The 18,081-nt window shown below is 46.8% G+C and overlaps 1 protein-coding gene across 1 annotated transcript in view; it reads left to right on the forward strand.

The window, feature by feature from the left end:
* TDRD9 (tudor domain containing 9) overlaps positions 1–17,250 on the forward strand; it is a 118,166-nt gene extending 100,916 nt beyond the window's left edge. The window contains 4 exon segments of the mRNA XM_047864475.1: positions 2,935–3,073; positions 6,556–6,674; positions 15,112–15,184; positions 16,511–17,250. Of these exon segments, the coding sequence (XP_047720431.1) occupies positions 2,935–3,073; positions 6,556–6,674; positions 15,112–15,184; positions 16,511–16,612 (433 nt within the window). The 3' untranslated portion in view covers positions 16,613–17,250.
* Positions 17,251–18,081: the final 831 nt, after the last annotated feature.

Below are 18,081 nucleotides of genomic sequence, written 5' to 3' on the forward strand. Positions count from 1 at the left end.
GGGGGTGCTGTTGGGTCTGGCGGGAAGGCTTGGCGGCAGGTAGACCTGGGCTCCCTGGCTGGCATGCCCCCTGCTGCCCACCCCAGGGCATGCCAGGTGCCCCTCCAGCTTCTGACGCGTCCCCATCTGTAAAGAAGGGCAGTGGTGAGCTCACGGGTGCAGCACGGTGCCCGGAGACGGTAGCTGCCGTGAGGGATGTCCGTCCTGCCCTGGCGGCTCCTGGCAGCATCGCGGGGAAGCCGAAGGAGGCGGAAGGTCCTTCCCCGGGGAGTGGCCTTGGCAGGATTTGGAAATCTCAGTACACTTTGAACAAAAACAGTTGTCCCTCAAACAACACAGCCTACTGTTGACCTGGGGTAGGTGCACACGCTTTGTGTGTTCTATGTGTTTACGTACTGTATTCGCGCAATCGGGGAAGCTAGAGAAAAATGTTCTTTTCAACAGATGCCCCCCAAATTTTCCAGTGTATTCATTGAAAAGAATCCGCATATAATTGGAGTTGCTTAGTTCAAACCTGTGTTTAAGGGTGGACAGTACTTTGCAGATTACTACGGTGCATGTTGCAGAATATTTAAGGGAACGTTTTTATATGGAGGCTTCAGACTGACTAGAGGAACTACGTTTCCTTCTTTGGCTCGTGTAGACAGCTGTAAAGTATGAGCTTGCAGGACAGGCTCCTCTTCTGTTGTATTTACTTTAAACGTCATTGTCTGGAGAAGTTGGTTCTAACAAGCATAGCAGTCGTCAGCTCCCATAAACGTGAGCTCCTTTATGTAAGCTGTCTCCGAACGGTTTGCTCGTATGGCATGTCCTTGCTGTGTCTGCACCGAGCCCGCTTGCTTGGATCCTGTCGTGACTTTTGCTGTTGTCGGTCTGAGTTTAAATGTGGTTATAAAGGAAGTAAAAATATTTCTGTGGTCCTGATTACTGTGTCTTAGGGTCCCATAAGTTTTTAGGATCCTCAGAAAAGAACGAAAGCCGGTGTTTTAATTACCTTTATTGATTTCAGGTGTAGAGCAGATGAGCAGGTGCGGGTCAGTTCCAGGCTGAATATCTAGGGACCGTCCATGGTGATGAGCATGTGTTACCACATGTGAGGGCCACTGATGAGCAGCTGTTAGTCGTACTGTTGGTGACCTGGGGTGTTATCTGTGTTCTGGAAAAGTTTTGTATAAACTGAAATAATAGTAAATGATATTCTGTTAAAAACGTGGGGAGCATAGTGTTTATAAAGGAACACTTCAGCAATCATTTTGTATAGCAAATGCCCAGCACCATATTTACCAGTCTGAATTCTGGGTCTTTGATTTCACTTGAAGTGGGATTCTCTTTCATTTTCATTGAAGTGAAAAAGAAGTCTGTTGTGTGTGTATGTATATCTTTAGGACTAAGAAAAAAGCACTTTTTTTTGCCTAGATTATTTTCATCAAAACGTTGTTGATTAAAAAAAAACAAAACTTGGGGCGCCTGGGGGGCTCAGTCCGTTAGGCGTCCGACTTTGGCTCAGGTCACAATCTCGCGGTCCGTGAGTTCGAGCCCCGCGTCGGGATCTGTGCTGATGGCTCAGAGCCTGGAGCCTGCTTCCAATTCTGTGTCTCCCTCTCTGTCTGCCCCTCCCCCGTTCATGCTCTGTCTCAAAAATAAATAAACATTAAAAAAAACTGATATTAAAAAAACACAAAACTTTATTGATATAAATTATGGGAAAAGGTATTTCATTTTTTAAAATTTTTGAGAGGGAGAGACACATACAGAGCACAAGCCGAGAAGGGGCAGAGAGAGAGGGAGACACAGAATCTGAAGCAGGCTCCAGGCTCTGAGCTGTCAGCACAGATCCCCACGTGGGGCTCGAACTCACAAAACCACGAGATCATGGCCTGAGCTGAGGTCCAGTGCTTAACCAGCTGAGCCACCCAGGCACCCCAATATCTGTTCATTTTATATTGTCGAGCCTGTTCTGGGCTGTGGTGCTGTCATTTAATCTAACATCTGGGGTGAAAGAAGGAGCCCGCGGGCAGAGGAAGGGTCTCCACGGGAGGAGCCTGGCAGAGAGGCCTGTAGGGAAGCCGGAGAGCTGGAGCCTGGCGCAGGGCTGGAGGGAGAACGTGGGTTTGAGATGACCCGGGGGAGCGAAGCGGGCACTGGATGCTGCGTGGCTTGCAGCAGGCTCTGGTTTTTCTCAAAATGGCACAGGAAACCACCCTTAAGACTGGGTTTGTTTTTGTTATAATGATGTGAAGAGAAAACAAAAAAATCCTGGGTCTGTTTTGAAAAACTAACACTCTCTGCTGCGTGGGAGCCAGACTGGAAGAAGCAGGAGTAGGTGTGGGGAAGATGGGTCAGAAAGGGATCGCATGAGTCTGGGTGCCAAGTGGCGATGGCTTGGACCAGGCTGGTGGCAGCTGAGATGGAGGGGTCACCAGGTTTAAGGATGTGTTGGACATGGAAGTGACAGGGCGCGGTGCTGGAGGGAGGGGGCAGGTTTTGGTTAAAGGAGGATGTGACGCTCTGTGTTGTGTGTACAGCTGTTTCAGGGTAGGAAGGTGGGACATAACATCTTGTAAGCTTCTAAGTGCTAGACTTGTTTCACAAGCCATAAATATTCTGTGTAAACCTCACTAATAAGAATTTAACCCATGGGAAGAACTCGAAGGAAGGAAAAGACTGAATGTGATAAAATAGTCTTTATGTTCTGTACTGCAGTGAGAAATAGAAACCTAAATAACGGACTGATAAACACATTTACCGTCCTTATAACTACATAGCCTCTGTTGTTTCTGATGTAAACACCGGAAGAGAAAATGCAAAAATAAACAAAATTTGTTGCTGTACGAGGTCTGGCAGAACAATGATTTTATTGGCCAGTTCCTTTAACGTTGAAACAATGAGTTAACAATTTCAAAATACTAACTCTTCTAAAAACTTTTCATTTAGGGTTGATCGGGATGGAAAAAACTATACTGGAGTCCTTTGTGGTTTGGGGTGGAATCCAACCACGGGGGCCCCTATCCTGCCAGAGCATGACATTGAGCTAGCATTTGATGTTCAGTTCAACGTGGAGGATATCATAGAGGTAAGACTGACTTATCAGCACTGTAGTAGTTGCCCCCCCCCCCCGCCTCTCCCTCTCTCTCTCCCTCTCCCTCTCCCTCTCTCTCTCCCTCTCCCTCTCTCTCTCTTTCTCGGTTGGTTTGTACACCCATTTAACAGCGCGGTGTCTGACACGGACCTTTATTTATTTTTTACTTTTTAAAAATTTTTTTTCTTTTTTTTAATGTTTATTAAAACATTAAAAATGAGCGTGAGTGGGGGAGGGGCAGAGAGAGAGGGAGACACAGAATCCAAAACAGGCTCCAGGCTCTGAGCTGTCAGCACAGAGCCCGACACGGGGCTCGAACCCACAAACCGTGAGATCATGACCTGAGCCGAAGTCAGACGCTTAACTGACTGAACCACCCAGGCGCCCCTGACATGGACCTTTAAATACACACCTACGTCTCTGGCCCCAGAGGTGCTTGCTGTCCCTTAACCTGCCTATTTTACTTCCCTTTTCTGTAGGAAGTAGCTTCCCAATAGAGACGGTGCTCTCTGAATTTCTCCTGTGGGATCTCTGGGCACAGGAGGCTTTTCTGGGCAGTGGGAGTAAACACCAAGCCAGTAGGACTGCTGGGGATCTCTGTCCATGCCTCCCTCCGGGTCCGGACTAGCTGCACATCCTTGCTGGTCCGCGGTGGGAAGCGAGGAAGCGGAATCCTGCTCTCGGCTTCATCCTCTCGACAAGGGTGGACGGCCTGCTGAGCGCGTAGCGGTGCGGCCGCGTGTGTCTGTGCGGGGCCAGGACGCGATAAATGTAGCGGGCAAGGTTAAGCACTTAGAAACTTAGGGAGCAGGCTGACAAAGTAATTTTATGGCTTTTGAATCTGATCATGAGAAATGTGGGCTTAGCTTTTATATGCTTGTGTTTTTTATAGTTTGTTCTAGTAATTCAGTTTTGGTGCATTTTGCAAAGTGAGAAAGCTGGTCCTCCACCACAGGTAGTTTGAACGGCGCTGCTGTAAAGTACGTGGCCCTTTTTCTTCTCAGAAGTTGCACGAACTAGGTGAGGTCGGCGTAACTGCGTAGAAGGGGGTGGAGGAAGAAGGCAGGCGCTATGGTGAGCTGCGCCGAGCCCGCCCTTATCCCCCAGGGTGCTGTGGTTACGGTTGTCGGTGTTTTCATTTTATTGACTTAACTTTCACTCTAAGGTGTTTTGGGACTTAAAGATACTCCTTAATAGTCCTAATTGTAAAATATAAAACTTCAAGAAGTAAATATAGGAGAAAATCTGGATGGCCTTGGATTTGGCAGGGAGTTTCTGGATGCAACACCTAAAGTACAGTCTGTGAAAGAAGAAAGGAGAAGCTGAACTTTGTCAAAATTAAAACCTGCTGTGCCAGAGACCCAGCTAAGAGGATGAAGAGATGGGCCGTTCACGAGGAGCAAATGCTTGCAGATCATGTATGTGATAAAGGACTTTTATCATAATACGCAAGCCAGTCATTAAAAACGTAAGTAAGCGAAAACATGGACAGCAGCGTCCTAGTCACAAGGAAATGCGAGTTAGGACCATGACGTACGTCCACGTGCCCGTTAGAATGGCTGAAATCCAAAAAACTGACAACAGTGCTGGCGAGGATGTGAAGCAGCAGGGACTCTGGGGACGCAGGAAGGAGGTAGAGCTTTAGAAGACAGAGCACACGTCCACCGTGAGACCCGACAGTCCCACCTCAAAGTGTTTTCTCTAAGAGATTTGAAGACTCACATCCACAGAGAATCCATTTGGGAATGTCGATTGCGTCGCTCATCGTTTATAATTGCTGAAAGTTGGAAGCAGCCAAGATGTCTTTCAACGGGGGGAGTGCGGGATGGCCGTGGGATGGGATGCTCTTCAGCACTTCAGAGGAATGAGTGGTTGATTCATGCAACGACACAAACAAGTCTCTCTTAAAACTTCTTTTAATGTTTATTTTTGAGAGAGAGAGCGGGGGCGGGGGCAGAGAGAGAGGGAGACACAGAATCTGAAGCAGGCTCCAGGCTCCGAACTATCAGCACAGAGCCCGACGCGGGGCTCGAACCCACCAACTGTGAGATGATGAGCCCTCCAGGCACCCCATGGATCCGTCTTAAATGCGTGTTTCTAAGTAGGAGAAGCCAGGACTCGCGGGCTACTATTTTAAGAGTCCATTCACGTGACATTCTGGGGAAGGATAAACTAAAGGACAGAGCGGATTGGTGGTCACTCCAGAGCAGAAGGGCTGCTCTCGGGGGTGTTCAGCTGGTGGATGTGTGACCCCATGTGCTTGTCAACCCACACACAGGCTGCCCCTCACGAAGGAGGGGAACTAAGGTGTGTGATTGAAACACACACACACACACACACACACACACACACACACACACACACACAGATTTTGGGTAATTGCGTTGAGAAAAGGAGCTTTGGAAGACAGTGTTTTGACTGAAAACAGTCAGGCTGCAGCACATAAACACCGCTCTCAGTCCAGCCACTTCACTCTGGAGGTGTTTTACACGGTACTGAGGCTGAGCGGCTGGTACATGGATGTGCGAGCTGGGTTTCTCACCGGACAGGAGTTCCAGACGAGCAGGGAAGGCTGGAACGGACCTGGTATACGGGATGACCCAGACGCTCATCAGTATGAGCACGTGCAACCTCTCCATGCACCAGTGCACGCGTGTGTGCGTGCGTCCGTGCGGCTCTGTACACACGCATGTGCCGACCGCCCGCCCTGTGAAGGCCTAGAGGCTGTGACACCCCCAAAGCCACCAGCACACCGTATGCCCAGACTCTGGTTTCTGACAGGATTTCCCGGGAGAAGGAAGCGGGCTTCTTGGAGAAACGGCTCTCCTGGGGCTGGAGCAGGGAAAACAGAGGGTGAGGTGTGGGGCTTCCTGTAGCGCCAGGAAGTAGACAAGTGCTCGGAGCTAGAGGACAGGGCACGTCGAGGGGCCGCAGGGCCAACCGAGAGAGCCCACTGGCCAAAGCTGCCGCGGTTTGGGCGGCAAAATGAACAAAGCAGTACTGGGTTATAACCCAGGAAGGTAAGATGATCATTTGCGTGTCCGTAAGGTCATAAAGGAACGGTGGAATAAACGAATGCGGGAGAAGAGACAGGTCTTTGTACCGGAGGATTCCCAACAGGGTCTGTGGATCCCTGCCTCCAGGAAGTGGAGCGTCATCTGCCCCCAGACCCGCCTGTGAGGGTGGACTGGACTCAGTGATGTGCGTCCAAGCAGAAGAGGAGGGGTGTAAGAGGTGTGATTAGACTGAAACGTCAGAACCTTTCTTGCTGATTTTCAGTGTTTTCTTTTGTTACTGTTCCTTAAACTACAATAGTGGTGATTGATGTTATTTGTGTTGTTTTAATAGTTTGTTCCAGAAACTGTATTGATGATAGTAATAAGAGTATGAACTCTGAAGGCTAATGAAGTATTTAAATGTGGAACGGAATTCAGTTACAGAACCACATGACTGTTGGTGTTACCATTTATTTACAGATCAATATTCTCAGGGCTGCTATTAACAAGCTAGTGTGCGATGGACCCAATGGATCGAAGTTTCTTGGGCCAGAAAGAATCGCACAGTTACAGGACAGCGCTCGTCAGAAACTTCTAGGGTAAGTTGTCCGCCTTAGAAAAGGTGTTGAATATGCAAAGCTGTCCCAGCTGTCGGGAGAAAGGCTCACTTTAGTTGGCGCTCTTCGTTTTTTACGTAACCGTGTTTTTCTGTGAACTTCGTGCTGAGGTTGAACATACATAAGGTGCGTGGGCCGTCTCGGGGTATTTGCCCAGGGGAGCGACGCCCAGATCAGAAACGATTCTAGAAAATGTGAAAAGTGCTCCTGAAACCAAAAGAAATCCCCCTAGAATGTACACGGGAAGGTGCGGAATGTCACCACGATGCCAGATGCTGCTTGCCCTCCACAGGACACTGCTTCGGGCAAGGAAGGTCCAGTGCCTGGTGTCCCTGTTACCTCACAGCCACTGTTGGCAAGGGTGACCTCGTCCTGACCGGCAGTCCAGTGATCGGAGCGCATTCGTACAGTTGTGCCAGCCTCCCCACGGCTCAGTGGTACAGCATTTCTGTCCTCCCCGGAAGTTCACTCGTAAACAGTTTAAAACTGGATTGGGGTGGGGGCGCCTGAGCGGCTCAGTTGGTTAAGTGTCCGACCTCGGCTCAGGTGATGGTCTCATACTTCACAGGTTCGAGCCCTGTGTGGGGCTCTATGCTGACAGCTCAGAGCCTGGAGCCTGCTTCGGATTCTGTGTCTCCCTGTCTCTCTGCCCCTCCCCTGCTTGCGCTCTCAAAAACAAATAAATATTAAAAAAATTTTTTTAAACTGAATTAGGGTGATTGTTGCACAGCTCTGTAAATTTACTAAGATTATGGAATTACAGACTTAAAATTGATGAATTCTGTAGTAAATAAATTATATCTCAACACAGCTGTTTTAAAAAACATAAGTTGTTTTTTGCCCATCTGTAAAGCATGTCTGTTCCCACCCTTGGCCGCCACTGATCTGCGCTCGGTCTCTGAAAACCTTATGTACTTGGAATCGGGTTTTTTTTTCCTTTTTAATCTGGCTTTCTTCACTTAGCATAATAGGTTTGCGATTCATCCGTGTCATAACACGTTTGTTCTTTTCTGTTGCTGGGTGACGCTCCATTGTGTATGCGCCACACTCTGTGTTCAGCAGCGGGTGAGATGCGTGGATTGTTCCCAGTATTGGGCTCTGTTGAACAGCGCGGCCGCAAAGGGTCGTGTAAAGTCTTCAGGTGAACATTTATCTTCAGCTCTCGGGTAGATGTCTAGGAGTGCCGTCGGTGCGCTGTGTGGTGAGTCTGTGTTAACTTTTTAAGGACCGGCCAGATGGTTTTCCACAGTGACTAGTGTGTTATGTTCCCGCCAGCAGCGCATGTTGCAGTTTCTCCACGTCCTCGCCAGCGCTCGGCACTGTCCGGATACTTCTTTATGGTCGACAGTCCGGTGGGGGTATGGTGGTAGCTCGTTGTGGTTCTGATTGGTGTCTCCTCAGTGACTAATAATACAGAGCATTTGTCCATAGCCTCATTAACCAGGTTTATATTTTTTGGTGAAATATCTGTTCAAATTTTTTACCCAGTTTTTAAATCGAGTTGTCTTGTTTGTGAGTTTCAGAAATTCTTTATAAATTTTAGCTGAAAGTTTCTTCACAGATATGTAATTTGCAGATATTTTCCTGGTATTTTGTCTTTTCATTTTCTTTTTTTTTTTTTAATTTTTTTTAACGTTTATTTATTTTTGAGACAGAGAGAGACAGAGCATGAATAGGGGAGGGTCAGAGAGAGGGAGACACAGAATCTGAAACAGGCTCCAGGCTCTGAGCTGTCAGCACAGAGCCCGACACGGGGCTCGAACTCACAGACCGCGAGATCATGACCTGAGCTGAAGTCGGCTGCCCAACCGACTGAGCCACCCAGGCGCCCCTGTCTTTTCATTTTCTTAATGGCATCTTCTGAAAAATACAAGTTCTTAGTTCTGATGACGTTTGCTTTATCTTTTTTTTAAAAAATGGATTATGCTTTTGGTGTTGTTATATCTGAAAAATCTTTGCTAAGCCCAAAGTCATAGAAGTTCTGTTCTCTATTTTCCTCTCTTATATTTACTTGGTGTATTTAGGTTTTGGGTCTGTTTTGAGATGACACTTGTATAGTATGGTATGAGGTGCAAGAGTCTAAGTTCATTTTGTCATAGCTGAACATCCGTTCGTTATAACCACATTGGCTGGAAAGCTCTACTTTCCCTACTGAATTGCCTTGGCACCTGTCAAAAATCAGTTGGCCACAAATGTTGTAAAGGTTTGTGTCCGGACTTCCTGTTTCTTTTTGCTCATGTCTGTCGTACGCCAATATGGCATCGTCTTGATTGCCAAAGCTTGAAATTGGGTAACGTTAGTCTTCCTATTTTGTTCTTGTTTTTTCAGAATTATGCTTACTGTTCTAAATTTTTTTCTTAATGTTTATTTACTCTTGAAGGAGAGAGATAGAACGTGAGTGAGGGAGGGGCAGAGAGAGGGAGACAGAATCAGAAGCAGGCTCCAGGCTCTGAGCTGTCAGCACAGAGCCCGATGGCGGGGCTTGAACTCACGATCCGTGAGATCATGACCTGAGTGAAGTTGGTTGCCCCGCTGACTGAGCCACTCAGGTGCCCCTATGCTTAACTATTCTAGATCGTTTTTTTTCCATATACATTTTATTCATTTGTTTAAAAAATTTTTTTTAATGCTTTATTTATTTTTGAGAGAGACAGAGACAGAATGTGAGTGGGTTAGGGGCAGAGAGAGGGAGACACAGAATCCGAAGCAGGCCCCAGGCTCCGAGCTGTCAGCACAGTGCCCAACGTGGGGCTCGAACCCACAAACTGTGAGATCATGACCTGAGCCGAAGTTGGATGCTCCACTGACTGAGCCACCCAGGCGCCCCAGTGTTTTAGTGTTTGGGTTGCTATTGTGAATTAAATCATTTTACTTTTGTTTTTGGGTTGTTCCTTGCTAAAAATGAAGAATTGATTTTTACGTATTGATTTTATTTTGTGACTCTGTAAAAGCCATTAGTATAGTAGTTTTTGTAGATTCTTCAGGTTTTCTCTCTCACATACAGGGTTGTATTTACAAGTAAAGACAGATTGTCTTCTTCCTTACTGACCTGTTATGCTCCGATTTTTTTTCTTGTTTTATTATATTGGCCATTGCAATGCTGAATGGAAGTGGTAAGGCAAACAGCTTTGTCTTCTTAGTCCAGTTTTAGGGAGAAGGCATTTAGTCATCCACTGTTAATGTGTGATGTTAGCTGTCGGGTTTTCACAAAGGCTCTTTTATCAGGTTGAACAAGATCCTTTCTGTTCCTCGTGGGCTGAGGGCCGTTATTAGGAAAGGAGGTGCATTTTCCCAGGTATTTTTTTCTGTCTATGAGGTAAGCATGGCTTTTTTTTTTCTTTTCATTCAGTTTACATGGTGTATTGTATTAATTGGTTTTTGGATGTTAAAGCCAGCCTTGCATTTCTGTTTTGAATTCCACTTGGTATATAATCCTTCTCATAGATTCGTAGATTGGTTGCAACATGTTTTTATTAAGGATTTTCTCACCTGTGTTCGTGAGGGTTGTTTCTTTGTAGTTTACTTGTGATATCTTCGATCTGGTGTCAGGGTGAAACTGGACTCTAAGAATGTGTTGGGAAGTGTTCCCTGCTGCTCTTGTCTGTGAGTGTTTGTGTGAGATTGGTATTATTTCTTCCTTAAATATTTGACAGAATTTTCCAATGAGGCCATCTGAGCGTGGACTTTTCTTTGTGGGGAAATTTTAAGTTACTAATTCAATTTCTTATATTTTAGGTGTATTCAGATTTTTCTGTTTTTTTTAAGTCAGTTTTGGTAATTTGTGTCTTTTAGGAATTTGTTCATTTAAAAAAATGTTTATTTTTGAGAGAGAGAGAGAGAGCATGGCAAGCAGGGGAGGGCAGAGAGAGGAAGAGAGAGAACCCCAGGCCCTGTACCTTCAGCACGGAGCCCGATGCTTGGCTTGATCTCATGAACCATGAGGTCATGACCTGAGCTGGAAACAAGAGTCAGATGCTCAACTGACTGAGCCACCCAGGCATCCCTGGAATTTGTTCATTTATTTTTATTTTTATTTATTATTTATTTTTTAAAATTTATATCCAAGTTAGCATACAGTACAATAATGATTTTAGGAGTAGAATACAGTGAGTCATCCCCTACATATAACACCCCGTGCTCAACCCCACAAGTGTTCTCCTCATTGCCCCTTGTCCATTTAGCCCATGCCCCCACCTACCTCCCCTCCAGCAACCCTCAGTTCTCTATATTTAAGAGTCTCTTCTGTTTTGTCTCCCTCCCTGTTTTTATATTATTTTTGCTTCCCTTCCCTTATGTTCATCTGTTCTGTGTCTTAAAGTCCTCATATGAGTGAAGTCCTATGATATGTGTCTTTCTCTGACTAATTTCACTTAGCTTAATACCTTCCAGTTCCATCCACGTAGTTGCAAATGGCAAGATTTCATTCTTTTTGATTGCCGAGTAATACTCCATTGTATGTATATACCACATCTTCTTTATCCAGTCATCTGTTCATGGACATTTTGGCTCTTTCTGTACTTTGCCTATTGTCGATAGGGCTGCTATAAGCATGGGGGTGCATGTGCCCCTTTGAAACAGCACACCTGTATCCTTTGGGTAAATAACTAGTAGTGCAATTGCTGGGTTGTAGGGTAGTACTATTTTTAATTTTTTGAGGAACCTCCATACTGTTTTCCAGAGTGACTGCACCAGCTTGCATTCCCACCAGCAGTACCGAAGGGTTCCCCTTTCTCTGCATCTTTGCCCAACATCTGTTGTTGCCTGAGTTGTTAATATTAGCCATCCTTACTGGTGTGGGGTGATACCTCATTGTGGTTTTGATTTGTGTTTCCCTGATGATGAGTGATGTTGAGTGTTTTGTCAGGTGTCTCTTGGCCATCTGAATGTCTTCTTTGGAAAAGTGTCTATATTCATGTCTTTTGCCCTTTTCTTCCCTGGATTATTGGTTTTTTGGGTGTTGAGTTTGATAAGTTCTTTACAGATTTTGGATACTAACTTTTTATGTGATATGTCATTTGTAAATATCTTCTCATGGAATTTGTTCATTTAAATCGACTTATTTGTTGGCATAAAATTGTTCAGAATCTTTTTATAATCCTTTTATTTTCTGTACAGTTGATAGTTGTGTCCCCTCTTTTGTTTATGATTTTGATAATGTGTGTCTCCTTTTTTTTTTTTCCCTTGGTTAACTCAGCTAAAGTTTACCAGTTTTGTCAGTCTTTTCAATTTCACTGATTTTTTTTCCTCCTAGTGTTAATGTTTTTTCCTGTTTGTCGATTTTCACTCTTAAAATTATTAGTCCTTTACTTCTGATTACTTTGGATTTAATTTGCTCTTTTTCTAGTTGTACAACCTAGAACCTTTGATTATTGTTTTGAGACCTTTCTTTTCTGTCACAAGCATTTAAAGCTGTATGTTCCCTCTGTCACTGTTTTAGCTGCATCCCATATTTTCTGATCTATTTTAATTTTCACTCTTTTCAAAATATGCTCTCGTTTTCCTTGTGATGTATTCCTTGACCAAATGGGTAATTGTTTATAAGTATATTAATTTTCAGATATTTGGGGATATTTCCCAACTTTCCTTACATTGTTGATTTCTGTGTAGGCAGTATACATACTTTCAATGATTTCCATATTTAAAAAAATTACTTTAATGTTTATTTTTCACAGAGACAGAGTGTAAGTGGGAGAGGGGCAGAGAGAGAGGGAGACACAGAATCTGAAGCAGGTTCCAGACTCTGAACTGTCAGCACAGAGCCCAGTGCGGGGCTTGAACTCATGAACTGTGAGATCATGACCTAAGCTGAAGTTAGACACTTAACCGACTGAGCCACCCAGGTGCCCCATGAATGATTTCCATATTTTAAAATTTATTGAGACTTGTTTTATGGCTTAGCATAGATATAGTCTTTCCTGGGAAGTGTTCCGTGATCACTTGAAAATTTGAATGTGTACCTGCTCTTGTGGGGTGGAACCCTCGGTTGATGTTGGTTAGATCAAGCTGGTGAGTTGTGGCAGCCATCAAGTGTCTGTCCTTGCTGATTTTCTCACTAGTTCTATGAATATTCAAAGTGGGGTATTGAAATTTCTAGAATTATTGCATTATTTCTTCTCTCAAGTCTGTCAGCTTTTCTTTTATGTTTTTGGGGCTATATTGTTTGATATGTATAGATTCGTAATTGTTGCCTTTTCAGAATGTGCCAGTCCTTTGTCATTATGAAATAAATCTCTCTCTCTAGGAAGAGTTGTTGTCTTCTTCTTTTTTAAAAAATTTCTTTTAAAGAGAGAGAGAATGTGTGCATGTCTGCGAGTAGGAGAGGGGTGGTGGGAGGGTGGGGAGGGACTCTCAAGCAGGCTGCATGCCCAGGGCAGAGCCTGTTGTGGGCTTGATCCCACGACCCTGGGATTGTGACCTGAGCTGAAATCAAGAGTTGGACTGAGCCACTCAGGTGTCCCAAGAGTTGTGTCTTAAAGTCTGTCAGATATTAATGTAGCTACTCTACCAGTCTGGTTTCTGTTTGCATGCACATCCTTTTCTGTCCTTTTACTTATAATCTATTTGCATCTTGGAATTTCTTCAAATATTTTTTTTTCTATGCCTTCCCTCATTCCCTAGGGCTCCTGTCTCACCTGTGTCTGTACACTTGGTGTTGTCTTGTTGCGCTCTGAGTCTCTGGGCATTTGTTTTTCAATCTTTTTTCTCTCTGTTCTTCAGAGTAGTTAATTTCTATTGATTTGTCCTTCAGTTTCCTGCTTCTTTATCCTGACATCTCAGACCTGCACGTGCGGGTCTGCTGTAAGGGATCTCCCATTTTAGTTCTTGTACTTTTGAACTCTAGAATTTCTTTTTGGGTTTTTCTGTTTTTGATTTTTGTTGCAATTCTCTTTGAGTCATTGTCATCATATTTCCACGTATTTGTTAAAACGTGGTTTGCTTTAATCCTTCGTACGTACTTAGCGTGGCTGCTTTGAGGTCCTGTGTGCTAAACCCACGTTTGGGCCCACTCACCTTCTTTTGGCTGCTCATTTTTCCTGAGTATGGGTCACACATTCCTGTTTCTGGCAGAATGTCTCAGTTTTTGGCTGAGAATTGGTCATTTTAGACGGTGCAGGGTAGCAGGATAGGGTATTGATCCCGCAGGCTTCCGTAGGATACGTTCCCCTCCGTGTCGTGAGGCCACTGATGCCTGGGTTCTCTTTTTGTTTTTGTGTTCGTTGTCCTTTTTATTTTTCAGCCTGGCTTACTAGGAGTTGTCCTTGTGTCTGCACTGCTTAGTGCTGAGCCAGCGAGGGGTCAGAAGTTGTGCTTAGTTACCTAAGCCTTTAAGCTCCTGCCCTTTGCCGGTAGACGTATGTGTGGTTTGGGTGGTGCATCCACGGTTCGGGTGGTTTTGAACTCTTCCCCAGCTTTTATGTTTTCCCAGGGCCTTCCCGTGCGCCACTTCCCAGTGGCCCAGGGCCGCGTGCCCGGCTCAGGGCCTCCATGGACTTTGCCTGCACGTGTGTGCAGCCTCCCCGCCGCCCCCCGGGGTGTGTGTGTGCGTCTGGCCCTCTGGTACTCTCACTCCAGGCTCTCCCTCTTGGGCTTCCACGTGGTCTGTTGGTCTGCTCTGGCCCCCAGCAGGACTGTGACCGAAGGCCAGCGGAGCTGTGGGCTTTCTCTACGTCTTGCCTGTCAGGTGGACAATTTATGCTGACAGTGTTGCCACACAGGAGGGTCTTTCACCCCCTGCACCAAATCAGGGAAGCTCAGTCTGGCAGCGGAGATGCTGGTTCTCGTGGCCAGTCTGTCCCTGGCAACGCTTGGGTCCTAGGCTGCGCTGCTGGGGGCCGTGGGCGGTGGCTGGGAGAAGCTGGCCCCACAGTTCACCTGAAGTCCGCAGTTTCTCATGAATCGGTGCTTCTCAGCTTGTTTGCTTTTCGTTAATTTCCAGAGCTTTTGGATGTTTGGGGTGGGGTTTTTTTTGACAATTTTGTCAAATTTCATAGTTGTTTCGGGTGGCAAGAAGATTTCCAGACCTCTTTATTCTGTCGTTGCTAGAAGTCTCTAGCTCTCTGCCTTTTTAAGCCGGTGGCATTCCCGGCTTGTCACAGGTGTCTAGAGTAGAGGACAGAAAATACCCTGTTCCATCCTGTGACGCAGTGATGTGTGGTGACTGGGCACCTCCACTCGTGGGTGAGGGACGGGGAGAATGAGGGTTGGTCTTAACCCCTGCTTTGCTCCATTTCGTGCTTGGTTTTGAACGTGCAGTAGATTTAAACGTCTGCTGGTTGTAAGTATGTAAATCTCGACCTTTAAAAAACTTATTGTAGTTATAATTCTGGATTTCAATCTTTGTTTCAATCCTAGTTACTGACTTTCCGGTTTTCAGTTACTGAGTATAATTAAGATGATTTATTTCTTCTTTAAATTGTAGTTTGTTCTGTCAGTCGAAACCAAGACAGAGAATTGTCCCTACGTGGCATGAAAAGCCATACGAATGGAATCAGGTGGGTGAGAAATCGAGCGCCGTGCGAGCCGCCTGCCCGGGAGTGATGGGCTCGGGGGAGTGAGGGGCCCAGAGCAGGGGCTGTGGAGGGTCCGGAGAGAGTAGAAAGGAACGGGCGATGTGGACGGTTCTGTTGAGTCTTGGGGTAGCGTCACAGAGCAGACCGGCGGTCTCTGGATGGCGTGCCCTCTGTGATGCCCAGGCCGACTGTCCTGTAACTTGGGATAAAGCCGGGAGGAACATCTGGATCAGCTGTCAGGGCGCATCGGTGTTGCCTCCGTGTGCTCGGGCTGACAGCGTGCCACACACGGGGTGGCTTAAACAGCAGACGTTTATTTTCTCATAGTTCCCGGAGGCCGGAAGTCAGAGGTCAGGGCACCAGCACAGCCGGGTTCTGGTGAGAACCCTTTTCCTCGCTTGCAGGCCCGTGCCCCTATCCTGTGTCCTCACGTGGTGGAGAGCGTCACCCTTAAGTCTCTTCTGAGAAGGGCTCTGATCCCGTCGTGGGGGCCTCGCCCTTGTGACCTCATGGAACCCCATTCACTTCCCCAAAGCCCTACCTCCAGACACCATTGCACTGGGGATTTGAACTTCAACATTAGAGATTTGGGGCACACAGTTCAGTCCATAGCAGTTGGGAAATAGGGCAGGGCCCATCCGGGCCACCTTGAGTTTGAACGTGTATAATGTTTATGAAATAAAATAAAATTGGACTTGAGGGGAAGGAACCAAGGGAGGGGTTTGCAGCTTGACTCCTAGAGCCAAGGGCGTCTTTGTGAATGAACCTGCTGTGACGTGAGCCACGAGATGCCCCTGCAGGTGGTGCTTCCCGTCCTCAGTCGGCACGAGACTTTCTTCCTCCCCTGGGCACCGACCGGTGTCCCTCTTCGGAGCCCTCAGGACCGGGCCTGGAGCCAGCTCCCTGACAGGAGGGGACAGGAGGTGTGCCGGCCACCTCTCCTGCAGACTCTGTTGGGAGACTTAATCTGAGAGCAGAATTTTACTTTGAGGTTGATGTGCTTTAGAAAATGTACATACTTAGAAGCCAATAGCGGGGCTGCAGTTCGTGTGTACGTGGGGAGGAGCGTGTGGAGCTTTGGGTGAAGTCACTGGGTTAATGAAAGTGGCTCGTCAGACGCGCGGCATTGAGTGCTGTGAGAGACGGGAGGTGTTCTGGAATACGCCGGGAGACCAAAAGACTACTTTCTGCTGTCTTACGTGTCCGTGCATGTGTGTGTGTCCTTTTGATGATTCGTTTTACTTCCTTGATGTCTCGCAGGCCTGTCTTCTAGAAAGGTCTGACCGGTCCTTTTGTCTGTCCCCTCAGGTGGATCCAAAGCTGGTCATGGAGCAGGCTGAGCAGGAGAGCGGCCGAGGGAAGAACACCTTTCTCTACCAGCTTCACAAACTAATTGTTCTCAGTGCCTAGGTGTGCCAGCGGGCCTGCCCCGGTTCCTCCCGAAGGAACCAGGTCCACCACGGAGCGGTGGATTAAAGGCTCCAGCTGTAGACTGACTTCTCTGTATCTGAGCATTACGGTCTTCACCCACTGCATCCAAAGGGTCTTCCCCATCCTGGTTCCTCTTCTCTGTGGGTGGTAGCTGGAGAGTGGTATTTCTGTTCTGGTGGGAAGGATTGGAAAGTCTAGTCTTTTCCAGAAACAGGAAATCACTGTGTTAAAGATTCTGGGATAACACCGTTCTAAAAGAAAGCTTTATTTGGAAAAAGAGCTATATTTTGCTTTGAATTTATTAAGGTAAACAGAAATAGACGATCTTACATGTAAGGTTCCGGAATGTGCTAGTATGTTCTATCTTGTTACAGTGATTTAAACCTGGGGTACAGGCAGAACCACGAACCCTAAACCCCGCAACAGGGAGCTGCGTGTTTCTTACAACTGTGTGGCATTTTCTAATTTTCTGTGAGGAAAAATATTTAATTTTGATAAAACTAACTTCAGTTTTGTATATTTTAGATTTTTACTTACGTTACAATTCGGAGTCCAAATTTTGGAAATCAGAGAGATTACCTGGCAACTAGTATTATCTGTGTTAAAGAATAAAAAAGCATGAGACCAAGTTTCTGTTTCTGACAGTTTTTAGTCAGAGGAGATTCAAATGTATTTCATTCTAAAACCTCTGAATTTAGAAAACCGGGAGAGGAGTAAGGGCTTCTCTGTGAAAACCGATTCCTGTCGGTCAGGGTTGCATCAGAGGAGCAGTCGCTGCAAAGACGGTGGCAAGGGGTCCCTGGTGGCCTCACACGGATGTCAGAGGCGCTGATGGGAGGAGGGTCTGCGAGGGCGGCAGGAAGGATCAGGGGAGCGGGCGCCTAGGCAGGCTGCTCCCAGCGGGCAGTTCGAAGCCCGTGAGAAAATCTGAGAAGCCTGTGTATCTGGGGGCCGTGGGGTGGTGACCAGGAGCTCGCGTAGAGGTCTGGGCAACTGCTGTCTGGGGAGCTTCTGTAAACTGGGGGCCCAGCACTGTGTGTGTGTCCCTCTGTCGCCCGTGTCACACTCGCGCCCCCAGTCTTGCTCAGCTCTGAGCCAGAGTGGTCCAGGTGGGGGTTCTGGGAATGCACTCCCAGCCTCAGGCAGGAGGGGGGCACCTTGCTAGCAGCACAGCCCTTCCTGATGCCTGGGGCAGCCCGAGGCCTGCCTCCTCAGAAAGTCCTCTGTGAAAAGAAGCAGGATAGGCCCCCCCCTGCTGCCAGCTCTTTGCTTTGCGGGGTCCGAGGCATGCGCCCCGCTGCAGGTGAGCGGCAGCCGGTCCCCGGGGCCGTCCAGCGCGGGGCCTGGTTAAGTCAGACGGTACCAGAAGGCTTGCTTAAAAAAAAAAAAAATCCAGCTTCTTCGTTTCTCTGGTTCTAACCCTTAAAGAAAACCATCCTGACTCTTTT

Source organism: Prionailurus viverrinus, chromosome B3, assembly GCF_022837055.1.
Source record: "Prionailurus viverrinus isolate Anna chromosome B3, UM_Priviv_1.0, whole genome shotgun sequence".
Lineage (NCBI taxonomy): Eukaryota > Metazoa > Chordata > Mammalia > Carnivora > Felidae > Prionailurus > Prionailurus viverrinus.